Source organism: Schistocerca gregaria, chromosome 4 (assembly GCF_023897955.1).
Source record: "Schistocerca gregaria isolate iqSchGreg1 chromosome 4, iqSchGreg1.2, whole genome shotgun sequence".
Lineage (NCBI taxonomy): Eukaryota > Metazoa > Arthropoda > Insecta > Orthoptera > Acrididae > Schistocerca > Schistocerca gregaria.
In genome coordinates this window covers 592,992,625-593,008,705 of record NC_064923.1, presented here as the reverse complement: position 1 = coordinate 593,008,705, position 16,081 = coordinate 592,992,625, and the positions used below count along the sequence as shown (strand labels likewise).

General features: G+C 41.4%; 1 protein-coding gene across 3 annotated transcripts in view; it reads left to right on the top strand.

Annotated features, from left to right (window-relative positions):
- The window catches only part of LOC126366002 (outer dense fiber protein 3-like protein 2), a 58,771-nt gene that overhangs the window by 16,297 nt on the left and 26,393 nt on the right, over positions 1–16,081 (top strand). Inside the window, exon 4 of one of the 3 annotated variants that reach the window (XM_050008833.1) lies at positions 14,014–14,557. The exons of 1 other annotated variant lie outside the window; for it this stretch is intronic. In XM_050008833.1, the coding sequence (XP_049864790.1) occupies positions 14,014–14,020 (7 nt within the window). In that variant the 3' untranslated portion in view covers positions 14,021–14,557. Of the gene's footprint in view, positions 1–7,682; positions 7,744–14,013; positions 14,558–16,081 lie in introns of those variants that run through there. One more of the 3 variants, XM_050008832.1, reaches the window with a different exon arrangement.

The window sequence follows — 16,081 nt, the reverse complement described above, 5'->3', positions numbered from 1 at the left end:
TTTTGCAATCTCTGACATGACATAGTCTAACTGAAATCTTCCCATATCTCCTGATCATTTCCGAGTATACCTCCTACAGAGTATTAACTGCTACTAGCTGAAATTTATTACAGAAGTCGGATGGTCTTTCTTCTCTCTCATTTCTAGTACCAAGCCCATATTCTCCCACAACCCTTTCTGCTACTCCTTCCTGTACAACTGTGTTCCAGACCCCAAGACTGTTAGATTTTCATCTCCCTTACATACTGAAATACCCATTCAAAGTCCTCATATACTTTCTCAATCTCTTCATCTCCAGCTTGCAACACCAGCATGTATATCTAACTATCATTGTCAGTATAGATTTGTTACTGATTTTGATATGAACAATACTATCACTGAACTGTTAACATAACACAGTCTCTGTCCTACCTTTCTATTCATGAAGAACCCTACTCCCATTATACCATTTTCTGCTGTTGTTGATAGTACCCTATGCTCATGTGACCAGAAATTGTTGTGTTCTTTCCATTTCACTTCACTGACCCCTACTATATCTAGGTTGAGCATCTGCATTTGCCTGTTCAGGTTTTAAAGCTTTCCTACCACATTCAAACTTCTGACATTCCACACCTCAACTAGTAGATGACCCTTCCATTGGTTATTCAATCTTTTTCTCAAGGGCATCTCCCCCTTGGCAGTCCCCTTCCAGACATCCAAATGGGGGACAATTCTGGGATGTTTTGCCAATGGAGAGATTATCAAGACACATCTTTAACCACAGGCTACATGTCCTGTGGATACACATTATTTATCTTTAATGCAGAGGTTTCTATTGCGTTCTGCATCCTCATTGACGCAGTCCTTCTGCCACATACTCCACACGGTCAAGTACCACAGTTGTGGAGCCTTTATCCACCGGAAGGATTACAATAGAGCGATCTGTTTTCAGCTGCTTAATGGCACGGGATTCAGCTGGGGTGATGTTGGGGGTTGTCGGGATGTTCTTCTCACCAGTAATTTTCCTTGAAGATTATTGTAATCCTTCCGGCGGATAAAGGCTCCACAACTATGGTACTTGACCATGTGGAGTATGTGGCAGAAGGACTGCGTCAACTCTCCAACACCTCAACCTACAAAGCTGTTACCCAGGATCCCATTCCCTCCATCCAGACTGAGCTGCAGAAAATCTTAAAAATCCAAGGTCCCTCACAAGGTCTCACAACGGCTTCCATAGACTTACTCACTCCACCTGAGCCACGTACCCCTACCTTCTACCTATTACCCAAAATCCACAAAGAGAACCATCCTGGCCATCCCATTGTAGCAGGCTTCAAAGCCCCAACAGAACGTATCTCAGCTCTGGTAGACCAACACCTCCAACCTATCACCCGCAGACTCCCATCCTACATCAAGGACACAAACCACTTCCTAGAATGCCTCAAATCCATTCCTTTCTCTCCCACCTGAAACCTTTCTTGTCACAATAGATGCTACATCCCTTTACACAAACATCCCACACACCCATGGTCTCTCTGCCCTTGAGCACTACCTCTCCCAATGCCCACCCGAAGATCTTCCAAAAGCCTCGTTCCTTATCACACTTACCAACTTCATCCTCACCCATAATTACTTCACTTTTGAAGGCCAGACCTACAAACAAATCAGGGGAACTGCCATAGGAACCATGATGGCTCTGTCCTATGCCAACCTCTTCATGGGCCGCATGGAGGAGGCTTTCCTGAAGACCCAACAGCTGCTTCCCCTGGCCTGGTACAGGTTTATAGATGACATCTTTGTGGTCTGGACTCATGGTGAAGAAACACTCCTTAATTTCCTCCATAACCTCAACTCCTTTTCGAATCTGAATTCACCTGGTCCTTCTCCAAAACCCAAGCCACCTTCCTGGATGTTGACCTTCATCTTGTTGAAGCTCACATCCACACCTCTGTCCATATCACACCCACCAACAAACAACAGTACCTTCACTTTGATAGCTGCCATCCATTCCACATCAAACGCTCCCTTCCCTACAGCCTAGGTATTCGTGGCAAACGTATCTGCTCCAATGACGAATCCCTCAACAATTACACCAATAGCCTGACCAGAGCTTTCCTCTCCCACAACTATCCCGCAGACCTTGTCCACAAACAGATCTCCCGAACAATACATTCCTCCCCATCCAACAACAATATTCCTACCCTCAGACCACACAGAAGCATTCCCCTTGTCACCCAATATTATCCTGGCCTCGAATACATCAATAAATTACTCCGCCAGAGATATGACTTTCTCAAGTCAACCCCTGAAATGAGATCATCCCTTGACAAAATTCTCCCCACACCACTGGGAGTTGCCTTTCGTCGTCCCCCTAACCTCCGTAACATCCTTGTTAAACCCTACAATATTCCCAGACTACCTTCTCTACCCAGCGGTTCCTACCCCTGTAACCGACCCCGCTGCAAAACCTGCCCCATGCATCCCCCCACAACCACCTACTCCAGCCCCGCTACTGGTAAAACATACACAATTCAAGGCAGGGCCATGTGTGAAACTACACATGTCATTTATCAGCTGACATGCCTGCACTGCACAGCCTTTTACATTGGTATGACAACAACTAAACTGGCTGAGCGCATGAACGGACAGAGACGAACTGTCCGCCTAGGAGATGTCCAATACTCAGTAGCGGAGCATGCCGTCCAGCATAATTCTAGGGACCTAGGAACCTGCTACACCGTATGTGCCATTTGGCTTCTTCCACCCAACACCAGTCCCTCTGATCTGCGGAGATGGGAACTTGCACTCCAGCACATCCTTTCATCCCGCCATCCCCCTGGACTGAACCTACGTTAAACAACCTCACTCCCATTTACTTTTCAGTCTTCTCCTCTTTCCCTTTCCTCTTTAGCCATTCATGCATCTTTCCATCCTACATCTTTATACTATACACCTCTTTACTTCTGTATGCATCCTCTTTGGTTTGAAGCTGGCACAGTACCTACAGTAGAATATCTTTGGCTTCCCTCTGTCAACCATGCCTCCATCCTTGCTACCCTCCCTGTTTTCCTTTCCCTGTTGATTCATAACCTGGGTTGTGAGTAACTAAATCCACTTTCCCTTCTTCCCTTTCTTTCCCCTCTCTCCTCCCTGATGAAGAAACATTTATTCCGAAAGCTAGGAACTTAAATTTTCGGTTGTTTTTTGTGTTTTTATCAGCTGTACTGAGCTGAGGTAAGTACTGGCCAGCCCCTCTATCTCTTTGTTAGTATATGATATTATATATTGTTTACTATGGCTGTAAATCTTATGGATTTTGGGCGCTGTATCTGGGACTTAACTTATAAATTGCAACACTGCCGCTAAGAGAGCTCAATATGTTGGGGAAGTGGGGTTAATGTAAAAAAGCATGAATATCTGAAGATGGTTGATTTAAATGTATGTGAAACTGCCAGATAAGTCAGAAAGCTAGTTCCCTTCTTTTATATCCCTAACTCTGCCCATGATATATTAACCTTTTTTCAGCTGTGATAGGAGTATTTTTCATTCTGGTTCCTAACTTCTACACTACAACAATTTTGACATTAGACTTCCATAGCTTGGAAACTAATGTACATTTTTGTTGATTCTGGTGATGACTGATCTGGTATAGGCTGTTATATTGTCTTTCAAATAATGTTGTTCGAGATTGTCATATATTCACTTATGAAATTTGTTCCCCCCCATGAACCATGGACCTTGCCGTTGGTGGGGAGGCTTGCGTGCCTCAGCGATACAGATGGCCGTACCGTAGGTGCAACCACAACGGAGGGGTATCTGTTGAGAGGCCAGACAAATGTGTGGTCCCTGAAGAGGGGCAGCAGCCTTTTCAGTAGTTGCAGGGGCAACAGTCTGGATGATTGACTGATCTGGCCTTGCAACATTAACCAAAACGGCCTTGCTGTGCTGGTACTGCGAACGGCTGATAGCAAGGGGAAACTACAGCCGTAATTTTTCCCGAGGACATGCAGCTTTACTGTATGATTAAATGATGATGGCATCCTCTTGGGTAAAATATTCCGGAGGTAAAATAGTCCCCCATTCGGATCTCCGGGCGGGGACTACTCAGGAGGATGTCGTTATCTGGAGAAAGCAAACTGGCGTTCTACGGATCGGAGCGTGGAATGTCAGATCCCTTAATCGCGCAGGTAGGTTAGAAAATTTAAAAAGGGAAATGGATAGGTTAAAGTTAGATATAGTGGGAATTAGTGAAGTTCGGTGGCAGGAGGAACAAGACTTCTGGTCAGGTGACTACAGGGTTATAAACACAAAATCAAATAGGGGTAATGCAGGAGTAGGTTTAATAATGAATAGGAAAATAGGAATGCGGGTAAGCTACTACAAACAGCATAGTGAACGCATTATTGTGGCCAAAATAGATACGAAGCCTACACCTACTACAGTAGTACAAGTTTATATGCCAACTAGCTCTGCAGATGATGAAGAAATTGAAGAAATGTACGATGAAATAAAAGAAATTATTCAGATAGTGAAGGGAGACGAAAATTTAATAGTAATGGGTGACTGGAATTCGAGTGTAGGAAAAGGGAGAGAAGGAAACATAGTAGGTGAATATGGATTGGGGCTAAGAAATGAAAGAGGAAGCCGCCTGGTAGAATTTTGCACAGAGCACAACTTAATCATAGCTAACACTTGGTTTAAGAATCATGAAAGAAGGTTGTATACGTGGAAGAACCCTGGAGATACTAAAAGGTATCAGATAGATTATATAATGGTAAGACAGAGATTTAGGAACCAGGTTTTAAGTTGTAAGACATTTCCAGGGGCAGATGTGGACTCTGACCACAATCTATTGGTTATGACCTGTAGATTAAAACTGAAGAAACTGCAAAAATGTGGGAAATTAAGGAGATGGGACCTGGATAAACTGAAAGAACCAGAGGTTGTACAGAGTTTCAGGGAGAGCATAAGGGAACAATTGACAGGAATAGGGGAAAGAAATACAGTAGAAGAAGAATGGGTAGCTCTGAGGGATGTAGTAGTGAAGGCAGCAGAGGATAAAGTAGGTACAAAGACGAGGGCTGCTAGAAATCCTTGGGTAACAGAAGAAATATTAAATTTAATTGATGAAAGGAGAAAATATAAAAATGCAGTAAATGAAGCAGGCAAAAAGGAATACAAACGTCTCAAAAATGAGATCGACAGGAAGTGCAAAATGGCTAAATAGGGATGGCTAGAGGACAAATGTAAGGATGTAGAAGCTTATCTCACTAGGGGTAAGATAGATACTGCCTACAGGAAAATTAAAGAGACCTTTGGAGAGAAGAGAACCACGTGTATGAATATCAAGAGCTCAGATGGCAGCCCAGTTCTAAGCAAAGAAGGGAAGGCAGAAAGGTGGAAGGAGTATATAGAAGGTTTATACAAGGGCGATGTACTTGAGGACAATATTATGGAAATGGAAGAGGATGTAGATGAAGACGAAATGGGAGATACGATACTGCGTGAAGAGTTTGACAGAGCACTGAAAGACCTGAGTCGAAACAAGGCCCCCGGAGTAGACAACATTCCATTAGAACTACTGACGGTCTTGGGACAACCAGTCCTGACAAAACTCTACCAGCTGGTGAGCAAGATGTATGAGACAGGCAAAATACCCTCAGACTTCAAGAAGAATATAATAATTCCAATCCCAAAGAAAGCAGGTGCTGACAGATGTGAAAATTACCGAACTATTAGTTTAATAAGCCACGGCTGCAAAATACTAACGCGAATTCTTTACAGACGAATGGAAAAACTGGTAGATGCAGACCTCGGGGAGGATCAGTTTGGATTCCGTCGAAATGTTGGAACACGTGAGGCAATACTGACCTTACGACTTATCTTAGAAGAAAGATTAAGAAAAGGCAAACCTACATTTCTAGCATTTGTAGACTTAGAGAAAGCTTTTGACAATGTTGACTGGAATACTCTTTTTCAAATTCTAAAGGTGGCAGGGGTAAAATACAGGGAGCGAAAGGCTATTTATAATTTGTACAGAAACCAGATGGCAGTCATAAGAGTCGAGGGGCATGAAAGGGAAGCAGTGGTTGGGAAAGGAGTGAGACAGGGTTGTAGCCTCTCCCCGATGTTATTCAATCTGTATATTGAGCAAGCAGTAAAGGAAACAAAAGAAAAATTTGGAGTAGGTATTAAAATTCATGGAGACGAAGTAAAAACTTTGAGGTTCGCCGATGACATTGTAATTCTGTCAGAGACGGCAAAGGACTTGGAAGAGCAGTTGAACGGAATGGACAGTGTCTTGAAAGGAGGATATAAGATGAACATTAACAAAAGCAAAACGATGATAATGGAATGTAGTCAAATTAAATTGGGTGATGCTGAGGGAATTAGATTAGGAAATGAGACACTTAAAGTAGTAAAGGAGTTTTGCTATTTAGGAAGTAAAATAACTGATGATGGTCGAAGTAGAGAGGATATAAATTGTAGACTGGCAATGGCAAGGAAAGTGTTTCTGAAGAAGAGAAATTTGTTATAATCGAATATAGATTTATGTATCAGGAAGTCGTTTCTGAAAGTATTTGGTTGGAGTGTAGCCATGTATGGAAGTGAAACATGGACGATAACTAGTTTGGACAAGAAGAGAATAGAAGCTTTCGAAATGTGGTGCTACAGAAGAATACTGAAGATAAGGTGGATAGAGCACGTAACTAATGGGGAGGTATTGAATAGGATTGGGGAGAAGAGAAGTCTGTGGCACAACTTGACTAGAAGAAGGGATCGGTTGGTAGGACATGTTTTGAGGCATCAAGGGATCACAAATTTAGCATTGGAGGGCAGCGTGGAGGGTAAAAATCATAGAGGGAGACCGAGAGATGAGTACACTAAGCAGATTCAGAAGGATGTAGGTTGCAGTAGGTACTGGGAGATGAAGAAGCTTGCACAGGATAGAGTAGCACGGAGAGCTGCATCCAACCAGTCTCAGGACTGAAGACAACAACAACAACAACAACAACATGAAATTTGTTATTAACAATCCGAACAAATTCAAAAGTAACAGCAGTGTCCATGGCTACAACACTAGGAGAAAGGATGATCTTCACTACTCACGGTTAAATCTAACTTTGGCTCAGAAGGGGGTAAATTATACTGCCATAAAAGTCTTTGGTCACTTACCTAACAGCATCAAAAGTCTGACAGATAGCCATATAGCATTTAAAAGGAAATTAAAAGAATTCCTTAATAGCAAGTCCTTCTACTCATTAGATGAATTTTTAGATATACTAAGTGGGTAATTTCTCAACCTCCACAAAAAAGGAAAAAAAAAAGAAAATTATTGAGTGTCATGTAATATTTTGTCTAATGTAATATCTTGTATAGACACCTTTTATTAACCTGACACGTTCTACATCATTACGAAGTGTCGTATTCATGATCTATGGAACAAGTACTAATCTAATCTAATCTAATCTAATCTAGCCTGGCTCCTCTGTGTTTACCTAACTGGTATGGTTCAACCTGTTCAGTATAGCCTACTGTGTCCTCAAAGCATGTAAAACTCACCAGACATCAGTGTGACATACCTGGTGGAGGGTTTTTGTTTTATTTCTTTTATTTTTTCATTTTTTAAATTTTCAATCATTTTACCATTTTTATTTTGTTTTAAATTTTTTTGTTTATTTTTAATTGTTGTTTTTTTATAGTTACACACATTTTCTTCATGATGAGTGAGTCTGCAAATTCAAACCTATGAAAAATAACCATAAATACTAAAAACAGTGAACAAACTAACAGCAAACATAGGCCTAAACATGATACTGAAGTAAATATTAAGTACAGTGCAAATTTTATGATAATAACACATGTAAATAGTTTATATTATATAGATAAAATTTCAAAACGGCCATATCACCTAGATAAAGTAACTTAAAAGCTTACTGTACCACAAGCTGCATGGCTTGTGGAACAAATAATAAATTATTGAAAAGCATATATCTTGTTATTATCTCTTATCTTAAAACTGTCATTGTTATAATCCTGTATGTAATACTTGGATATGTGTTGTGGCATCAGGCTGCTGGCACACTACACTTTGAGTATTCTGTCAATGGCATCTATGCGGGCTGTCTACCGGAGGCCACATAATGTGGGCCACATGACTTGGGCACTTGGCACAGCATTTGCTGTGTGATCTACCAGAGTCCTTCTCTTTACAAATGCAGTGCAGCAGGCTCCTGCCCACATTCTGTGTCCATACTTATTGACAGCAATTACTTGTAACAGTACCTGCATGGTTTCTATGTTTGTGTCTATGTTCTTCACTGTTGTTCCCTTGTATGGGGAAGAAGAATAAAGTTTGATTCATTGTGGGCATGCTGTTGTTTGTGTTTTACAGTATGATACAACTGTCGATGAGTATAATTTTCACTTCCATGTACTCACTCTATTTGTTTGTTCCTCCGGTTTTTCTGTCCATGTAGAGAGTGTACCAATCTCTCCTCAAGTAGCATCAGGTTCTTACAATTGCTATTAGAAACTTGTTAGCCACATTGACGATGCAGGCTTCTACAGTGTTGGCATACCTGTCACCCTTTCCCTCTTGTGATGATGTGGCCAAAGACTAGAAGGCTTATGAGAAGCAACTTTGGCAACACTTCCTCTCTTTTGGAGTCAAGATGCAAACATGAGTAAGGCCTCCTAGGCCGTATCATGGATTTCTCCTCAGATCTACCAGTTGTTGTTCCAGTTAGTCCCAGCCTGGAACTGGTATCATGTTTTTATGACAAAATGTATAAGATTTTGTCAAATTATCACCATAAATACACACATGTCATTGCAGCTCATGTAGAGTACTGACACTGTCATAAAACACCCTAAACAGCTGTGTTGGGCTTGTTGGCTGTGATACCATCATTTGGTTGGCTCTTAACAAGGAGGTGTATCAGTGTGCCACAGTGCGAGAATCCACATTTGGCTGAAGTGTAAAATATTGCTCAATTGTTTGAGGTATCTCATGCTACCAGTGAGATCAGATTGAGGCTCAGTGTGACATCACTGCAGTTGCTCCTGTTCCTGCTCATTGGACATCAGTCAGCTCTTGGGGGGAGGTGACATGGCAGCTGTACAAACGTGTCCTCTACACTGCCCTGGACAGTGATGTGCCTAACAACAATCACAGCAACTGTAGTAATGGCAGTGTTCCACACACCCATCTTACCTGTACTGTTTCATGCAACATGACAGGGCCATGTGCCCTAAGCATTGAGCAACTTGCAGCAAATGTAGGGAAAAATGACATAGCATCTGTGTGTTGCACCCAGCATCATCCTATGGACATAAACATTGATGTTAATTGTGTGTCTACAGTTCTCATAAGTCATTACAAACTGTTTTGAAGTGTGAGTGATGGACAGAGTGCTCAGACAAGATGTGGACACGGGTGCCCCCCTAACATTATTGAACTGACAAACTTTTATGGAATTGGGATACCTGGCACTTTCTCTGGTTACTAGACATTTGGTGAGCTGCAACAAACAGCCCACATTACCCTGAAACTACAGTACAGCTGCACTGTGCACGTCCTATTCCTGTGGCTTTGTGTGACCAAGTGAAATCAGAATTGGACAGGCTGACATAATTGAGGATCCTATAGCCCATTACATTGAGTGAGTGGTCTACCCCTAATCATTGCTAAAAGCTGATTGGTAAGTTTCATCTCTGCAGCAATTTTAAAGTTTCCCTTAACATTCAATCTATTGTTGACACCTATACTTTGTCCATTCCACAAAAGTTATTGGCTAAGCCCATCGGGGCCCTATTTCTCTCAAAAACTGAATTATATGAAGCCTATTTCCAGCTTCCATTAGATGAGGATTCTAAAAGGCTCCTTGTAGTTTACTTGCCCTTTGGGTTGTGTCAATAACAATGCCTGCTGTTCAGTGTGGCTAGCAACGTGGCAAATTTTCAGCAGTTTTTTGGAACAACTGCTGCATCAGCTATCTTGATGACATTGTTGTGGTGTGTGCATCCACAGAATAGCATTTACATAACTTTTGCACCTTGTTCATGGTCTTGCATTTTGCAGTATTGATATGCAACTTTGCCATCTCACACCTCTTTCAGTAACATGCTGTGTATTCGGGGTTTGAGGTTTTTGAGATGGTGGTAAGCCTTTATGACACCAAGTCACCAAGGTCACAGCTCTGCCTCACCCTCCAAGCATCAAAGAACTCCAAGAATTTTTCGGTCAAATGACTTACTATCACAATTTTATCCTGGATATGGCTGCATTGTCCCACTCCACCCACAAGTATGAGGGGCGACCGAAAAGTAACTGGAATCGTAATGCTGCACATCGTGTACTTGTAGTAGCAGGTTTTACTGCCAAAGGGTTGTAGTAGGAGCTCTGCTGAGACATTCTGCCACGCGGCATCACTCAACAGTGAGAAGTGTGGTTTCTTTGGCAGTTCTTTGAGTGTGCGTACAGTGCAGAGGTGACATGAGGAAATGGCTAGTTCTTATGAACAATGTGCGGCAGTGATGTTTTGTTTCTTGCCCAGCAAGAACGCAGCAGAAACTGTTGCGACGATTCAGACAGCCTACAAAGACCATGCTCTTAGTAAAATGCAAGTGTACGAATGGTTTTCTCGGTTTAAGAAGGGAGAAATGGTGGTTGAAGATCAGCCCCATTCCGGTTGACCTTCAACTGCTTGAAGCAAAGACAACATCGACAACATCCATGATCTCATCAGTGAAGATAGACGCAGGACAGTTGACTAACTCCAGAACTTTTCCAGGTGGTTGTCCTGGAGCTCAATTCAGTGCATCTTGACCATCAAAATGGGGATGCAAAGAGTGGCAGCAAAATTCGTGCCGAAGCTTCTTACTGGAGATCAAAGGGATTGTTGCGTTCAAGCCTGTCTTGAAATGAAGGACATGTTCAAGATGATCCACATTTTTTCAACAAAATCATTACAGTTGATGAGTCATGGTGCTATGAGTACGATCCAGAAAGTAAACAACTGTCATCACAATGGAAGTCACCTGGCTCACCTTGACCAAAAAAGCTTGACAAGTGAAATCGAATGTGAAAACAATGTTGATCTGCTTTTTGTGACATCAAAGGGATCCCACACTCTGAATTTATCCCTGAAAACCAGACAGTAAACCAACAATTCTATTTGGAGGTTATGAAATGGCTTTGCAGAAGTTTGTCTCAAAAATGTCCAGCTTTGTGGGATTCTGGCACGTGGTTCCTGCATCACGACAATGCTCCCGTACACACGGCTCTAAGTGTTTGCCAGTTTTTGGCCTCAACAAAGATGACTACTTTTGCCCATGCTCCCTATTCGCCATATTTAGTAGCCTCAGACTTCTTCCTATTCCAGAGGATGAAAAGAGACTCGAGAGGGAAACGTTTTGCGGATGTGGAAGATGTAAAACGCAATGTCATGAAAGTGCTACCAGGTATCAAAGAGGACAATTTTTAAGGTGGTTTGAATACTGGAATGAATGTCTGGACAAGTTTATTAATGCTAATGGATAGTACTTTGAAGGAGATTAAGCTTGTTTTGAAAACAATAAAGTATATGCTTTCTAGAAAGAAATTCCGGTTATTTTTGGGTCCCTCCTCATACATTCCTTTTCAGTGGGTGCCAGCCTATGAGTAGACATACACACTTTTTAAATATGAATTACATTCTGCTCTTCATTTTGGTTACTTGCCATCTTGAACACCAGATGGTTTTCACTATGGACGCCTCTCAGTACAGGCTCAGGGTCATTCTCACACATTGATATGAGGATGTTTTGGTTCACAGGAAAGAAGAGTTCCTTGGGTCACCATGTGTTCTGTAAGCCATCTCACATTGACCTTTATCTGTGAGCTATGAGTTGTCACCATCCACCCAACGAAGAGGTGTATTATGGACTCTTGTTGATAGTGCTAAAGTTATCTCAGATCCAGCAAATCTGTCGACAGAGCTTAGCCCTCTTCACCCTGAGTTTTTCCAGAATTGTTACTCTGATAAGCATATTTGAAAAGCATTTCAACCAGAATGCACTAAACATCAGGAACAGCCAGAAGAAATGGAGAACTCCATGAGGATGGTTTTTCTACCCTATGTTGGTGGCGAGTCATTTTAAGATCAGCAGGCTATTCAAGAAACATCAAATAAAATGTGTCTTCTGCCCTCCAGCAAGAGTAAAATGGATGCTGGGTTCTGTTGAAGACAACCTAGGTCTAAGGAGACCAGAACATATAAAATCCCCTTTCAGTGTGGGAAATCATACATGCACTGCACTTAGATGTCACACCAGAATGGGTCATCAGAAAAGTCTGTTGTTGTTGAACACCGCCGTGACACAGGGAATATCATAGACTATGGAATGCAAAGATCCTTTCATCCACTTCCACATACTGAGAATCCATGATAAAAGAATCTGTCATCTGAAGATGATGAGCAAATGTCTTGTTGAAATACTGTGCAGCCTTCACAGCATATCTACTATGATACCAATGAACCACTGAAGTTGATATGAGAACAGTTCCAAATGTTCAGTAGCTTATGTATCACAAATGTTCAACTCCACTCAACAATAATACTCCCAATTTGGAAAGGAAACACTTGCTATCATCTGTGCCCTCAAAAAGTTTCATGTGTTCTTGTATGAGTCCAGGTTCAACCTCATTACTGACTGCAAGTCATTTGTTTTATTATTTTTCATCCTTCTGTTTCATTTCCCAATAAAGCAGCACATCGCCTCCAACGCTGGACCTTGTTTCTGTCTTGGCTGCAACTGTGAAATACATTTTCAACCTATGATGCAACATGACAACACCAATGCACTGTCCTAGCTTCCAGTAGGGCTGGATCCTACTTTTGATGAGATGAACATCTTTGTTTTCACAAACATGTTGAGGCACAATGTTTAGTAGAAGGGCTTCCTGTTACAGGCTCCTGGGTCACAGCTGCTGCCACTACTGATTTAGTTTTGCATCAGGTTGTCAACCTCATTCAGCATGGTTGGCCTGCCAGGCTGAGCTTCTCATCCTTTACATAACTATTTTGTCCTCTGTCACTGCTTTTCAGTATCAGTGGTGACACTGTAAATCTTTTCGTGGCCTGCTCTCAGTGTGCTACACAAGAGTCAGTGCTCCATAGCCTGTACTGCTCTGTTCTTGGGATCACTACGAGTCCCCAGGACTCTTCTAAATCCTTCCTGGTTGTTAGCTGCTAGTGCTAAATTTCCATGTGTTAACTGCTGTCCTTTGACTGGTGGCAACTGTGATTCAGGCGCTCTTAAATATTTTTCTATTGAAGGAGTGCCTTTTATGCTTGTGATAGATAATGGTACACGTTTTGTGCCTCAGGCCCCGCTCCCATCAATACATTCCCAACAAGACTGCTCCTTCTTTTCACCCCAATCTAACAGTGAGGCAAAATCTCTCATCCACATATTCAAGGTTCAAATGAAGAAGTGTGTCAAGGACTCCGGGGGATTGAAGTCCAGTTCAGAAGCTCCATGGTCACTAGCCACATATCCTCCTGCATCCACTCATGCTGCCACACCAACGCCTGTCGGTGCGAAACTCATCGCATTTCACTCATGGCTCTGTGGTCTGGGCTCAGGGGTTTGGATGCTGACTGAAGTGGATTCCAGCCACAGTCAACAGCTGAGGAGACTGTTGCCTCTGTAAGATGTGCGCCATTGATGGGCTGGTGGCATGCCACCATGTCCAGCTGTCCCTTCATGCCATGGCGAGGGCCGCAAGTCTGCTACCACTGCCTCCACCTCCTCCACCTGTTCCAGCCATGTTGGGTGTCCCTGCTGGAAGGTGGATTATAAAACTGAAGCTTCCACTGAAACAAGGTATTGATGTCATTCCATCAAAGACATCATTATTGTTTGATACTTGTCTTCGGCCATGTATGCAGCGCAAATGTAAGTCTGACATATGTTATTAAGAAGCTTTCATCTTTCACTACTGATTACTTGCTGTAACTCAGGGAAGCTTCTCATTCTATGTTGCAGAATCTAGAAAGCAGCTGGAAGGCAGTGGTGGTGAGAGAGCAATGGGTTTCATTGAGTACCTGAACAGGTCGAAGAACAGCGGTGGCTGTCTTCTCTTATCTGACAAGTTTCAGTATGCTGAATATCATCGACTTTGAGACTAACCTAGCAGTACTGAAAAAGCAATGATTTATGTTAATGAAGTGTCAGGTTCACAATAATGAACGAACTGTCTCCAAAGCATGGTAAACCAAACACAAAGATACTGGATGGACTGCTGCTGAATGTTCATCTTTGTCAAATATGTACAGGTGTCATAGCTGATTGGGCTGAGTTTGAGGATTATAGGTACTTCTTGTCTTTGAGAACAGATGGCATCAAACTAACCAACCTCTTAAAATCAATTTTGTGCTATTCTGCAACTTCCTCTTGTCCAGGTCAAGTGAAATGAAACAAATGTACCTAAATACAAAGAATGTGAACCATCCAAAATTAGTAATGAGTGGTACTGTATTAATGTTTCTGTGAAGCAGTTAAATAAATTGGAGACTTTTCAAGAAAGGGATAACTTTTGGTTATTGAAAGAAATAGCTCAATTGCATTTTAACATAAAAAAATGAAGTGTTTTAGGCATAACTATACACAAAACTACCAAATGCAATAGCAAATGAAATTGCAGCAATGAACACTGACTCATATGACAATGCCTATTTCAAGTGGTCAGTTCTGGTAGGTTTGTATCCAATAAGTTGGAATGCAGACTGTGAAACTGACTGTTTCTTGTATGCAGACAAGTTAAACTTTCCTGATATACTGTTTCCTAAAGAGGCAAACCACGTTCTCATATTCGAAAAAAAGAATGAAAGCATGTCTGTTAATGTAATGGCATCTAGTGTTCTGGTTATCTGTGACCATGAAAGATGTGAGACAAGAAAGAATTTCGAGTTGTCATGAGGAACAGACATATTGATGTTTCAGGTTGCTAATACAGATACATAGCACATCCATTGCATAAAAAACTGTCTGAGGATAGAAAATATTAGCATTATTCCTCATCATTATATTGTGTTATGTAAGCATTGTCTGTGCTACATGTATTTTCATTCCAAAGAAAAGTTCGATGCACATTTAACTGACTGTACACAGTCTAAATCAGTCAGCGGTATAATGTCTAGTGGTAGGACCAAGTTTATAAAACTTAACAAGTTTAGCAACAAGCTAAAGCAGTTGTTTGTAATTTCTGCTGATATGGAATGCATGATAGAACCACTTGCTACTTGGCAGTTGTAGCACTTACTCTGGGTCTTATTCTAATCAGGTACATTTGTGTACCCCACTCAGCACAGCTGTTATGTATGCTGTGGCTATGATAAGGGATACCGTGAGTCTAAATTATGGAAATGTCCTGCTGAACAACTATATGTAATTGCTAAGACTGTGAATGAGTTTTTACTACAAAATAGGAAAAAGGAAATGACCACCGAACAAGAATCAACATTTCACCCAGCAGAGATTGGTTATATTTGCCGAGAACTGCTCAAGCAAGTGAATGTTATAGACTGAGACCACTGCCTTTACACTGAAAAACTTCAGTTTATTAAGAGAGGCATTAGAGGTGACACTGCTCACTGTTCATGCAAACATATAGTTACAATCAACAGGTGCGTGGCTAGTTACGATGGCAAAACTGACAAATCTTACATTATATGTCTTGGTTTGAATAGCCTTTACAGGTGGGCAGTATTACAATATCTTTCTGTATCCACTTATTTAATTTTGTATGACTTTCTCTAGAGAATTTTGAAAATTTTTTGTGTAGGAATTGTGTCAGACAGTTCTAACATAGAAAAAATTTTAGAACTGGATCTCAAATATCCAGAGCATATTCACAATTTTCATTCAGATATGTCCTTACAACCTGATGAAGTGTGACCACCATACAATAGTAACAGACCAAAGAAATAAATTTTGACTTTATGTCATAAGAAAAACTATGTTGTTCACTACAGAAATTTGAAACAATTTTTTCATAATTAACTCATGTTAAAAAATATTCATGAAATTTAATCATTTAGGCAAGATCCCTGGA